Here is a 2,688-nt window from a genome sequence, read left to right as displayed (position 1 = left end):
GCGCTGCTCTCCGCCGCCGCGCGCGCCGCGGCGTCGGACGGCGCGCCGGCCGTGCGCGCGGCGGCGTGCAAGGCGCTCGGGGCGCTCGCGGCGATCGCGGCCCTCCCTCCCGGCGGCGACGGCTGCAGCGGCGGCGGCGACGGTGGCGGCAGCAACTGGGAGCGGGAGCGGGGCGAGAGCAGCGCGTTGCTGGCGCCACTGGCGTCGGCCGCAGGCGATCCCGCAGCCAGCGTACGACAGGCGGCGGCGTGGGCTGTGGCCAACGCGTGCGATGCGCTGCGCGCCGCACAGGAGGTGCTCGATGCGCACACGTCAAACAAGCAAAAAGAACAGCAGCAGCAGCAGCAGCAGCAGCAGCAGCAGCAGCAGCAGCAGCAGGAGCAGGGGCAGCAGGAAGAGCAAGACCAGCAGTGGCAGCGGACACCGGCCGCACCGCTGCCCCGAGAGCAGCTGTCGCTGCTGTTTGGCGCCGCCCTCGCCGCCACCAACGACGCTGACAAGGCGCGCGCCAACGGCGTGCGTGCGCTCGGCAATCTGCTCGCGGCGTGGCGCCCCTCGTGGCCGCCGCTTGGCGCAGCAGCGCAGCAGCAGCAGCAGCAGCAGCGGCAGCAGCGTTCGAGCGAGCTGTCGCAGGCGCTCGCCGCGCTCCAGTCCTGCCTTGCGACAGGCGGCATGAAGACCCAGTGGAACGCATGCTGCGCCGCCGCGGGCGCGCTGCGCAACGCGGGCCTCCTCGCCGCCGCGCCCGAGGCCGCCGCGCGGCTGCCCGCGCTGCTGCTTGCCCTGCTGATGCTGGTTCGAGACTCCCTAAACTTCAAAATCCGCACCCACGCAGCGGCCGCGCTGGAGGCGCCGCAGGAGAGGCGGGTCTATGGAGACGCGTTTGCCGACACAGTGCTTATCGTGCTTGCAGCCCTGGACGGTGCCGAGGGCGGCGGGAAGGCGGGCGGCGGGAGGCAGCCGGAGGGGCACAGCGTCGAAAGGGAGGCGGCTGCGGCCGCCCCTGCGGCGGCCGACGACGACGAGGGCGGCGGGGATTTCCCGAATTTTAGGTACCTTCCGGGCCTCACTTCCCAGCTTCGCGCGACGCTGCTGCACCTGCTGCAGTGGTGCGACGCCGGCGGCGGCGGCGGCGGCGGCGACGCGCCGCGGTTGCGGGAGCAGCTGGGGCGGCGGCGGGGGCAGCTGGTGGCGGCATTTGCGGCGCGCGCGCGGGAGCGGCGGCCGGCGGCGGCTGCTGCTGCGGCTGCGGTTGGCGCGGAGGCTGGCGGGGTTGGGGGGCTGCCTGCAGATCCATTTGAGCAGCAGCAGCAGCAGCAGCAGCAGCAGCAGCAGCAGCAGCAGCAGCAGCAGCAGCAGCAGCAGCAGCAGAGGGCGGCCGCCGGCGGCAGCGACCATGTTGACCGCCTCGGCGCAGTCGCTGATCGTGGGATCGACAGCACAGAGGACGCCGTGTTGCTGCGCGCGGCGGCCGCGCTGGGGCGCCTGCTCCCGGGGTTTTGTGACGGCCTTCGTGAGGCGGGGGTCGAGTGTTGAGAGCTGTGAGGGCTGAGGTGCTGCGCCAAGCACCAGTCTTGACCCGTTGTCGTGTTGTGTGCAGCAGCGTGCTTTGTGACGTGTGTTCTCAATGTTGAATTTTCATCTCACGCCAATGGCGTAGCAGTGTGCTGGTAACACAGTTGTGTTGTGGCCCTGTCGCTGACGATTTTGCATGCCTCAGTGGGTTGGGAGCTGCCTTGCTGTACTGCGCAATGCCGCCACCTCAGCGGCCAGTGCCCTACCTGCCTTCATGCAAGCAGCTCACGCACATCGAGTTGTTTATTAAAGACATACAACGCGTTGAGCCAGCCAGCTGGCCGGAGGTCGGAGCTGTTTCCGTGGCGGTTTGGTCCATCGCTGCCCCGCGGCTTCGCAAATGTGCAGTGCAGGTCCGAACGGACCATGCCTACTGAAATAGACTTCGAATATACTTGGTAACAAATCACAGGCACTTTTGCTCGATTGCAATTCCCTGGGCGCAGCGATGGAGAAGAACGCGCGCAGAGCTGCCTAGGGCGAGCGGTGATTGGAAGTTTCCCTTCTTGATAAATCTTTGGGAAGCGAGCGCGAGGAGGAGGCTGGAGTGCGGCGATGCCGCGTCGCACCGACGACAATGTGCGATGGAGCAGCGGCGATGAAGGTGAGCGTCTGGCAGTGTTCGATACACAGTAGCGTGTCGCATCTGCGTACATGACCACATCATATGTTGACCCCAAAGTTTGGGTGGTTCGAGCCACAGGGAAGAGCGGGCGGAGAGCACGTGCCGCGCGTGTGTGCGCCGCCAGGGCCCCGCAGCAATCACGCGTTCCTTTGGTCCTTCGCCCAAAGGCGGCGAGAGACCGCGTTCCCGCAGCAGCCCAAATTCTTCTGTACCATGCCGCAGCTGAACCAGGCTACGGGCGCTCCTCAAGGCCCCGTCACCCGGGGCCGGCGTCACCACAACCGGCGGCGGGTACAGTGGGGCGCCCAGAGGTGCATGGAGGCGCGTACCGCACCGGAAGCGGCCGGACGCGCGCTGGCGCCGCCGACGGCGACAACGGCAGCTATGAACATGTGAGAGGGGCGTGCCGGTGCCCGTGAGCAGGACGGCAGCCGCCACGTCTATCGGCGCGGGACGAAGGGCTGCCCGTGCAAGAGGGCGACCCGCGC

General features: G+C 68.6%; 1 protein-coding gene across 1 annotated transcript; it reads left to right on the top strand.

Moving 5' to 3' along the window:
* Positions 1-72: 72 nt before the first annotated feature.
* MNEG_14816 (hypothetical protein) lies at positions 73-1,536 on the top strand (the record flags this gene model as incomplete). The annotated part of the gene is made up of 1 exon (XM_014036713.1): positions 73-1,536. A coding segment is annotated over one exon (1,464 nt), but the record flags the coding sequence as incomplete, so codon positions are not given.
* Positions 1,537-2,688: the final 1,152 nt, after the last annotated feature.

The sequence above is a fragment of the Monoraphidium neglectum genome (assembly GCF_000611645.1).
Source record: "Monoraphidium neglectum strain SAG 48.87 unplaced genomic scaffold scaffold04789, whole genome shotgun sequence".
Classification (NCBI taxonomy): Eukaryota; Viridiplantae; Chlorophyta; class Chlorophyceae; order Sphaeropleales; family Selenastraceae; genus Monoraphidium; species Monoraphidium neglectum.
Note: the sequence above shows the minus strand (reverse complement) of the source record. Positions and strands in the feature narration are given on the sequence as shown.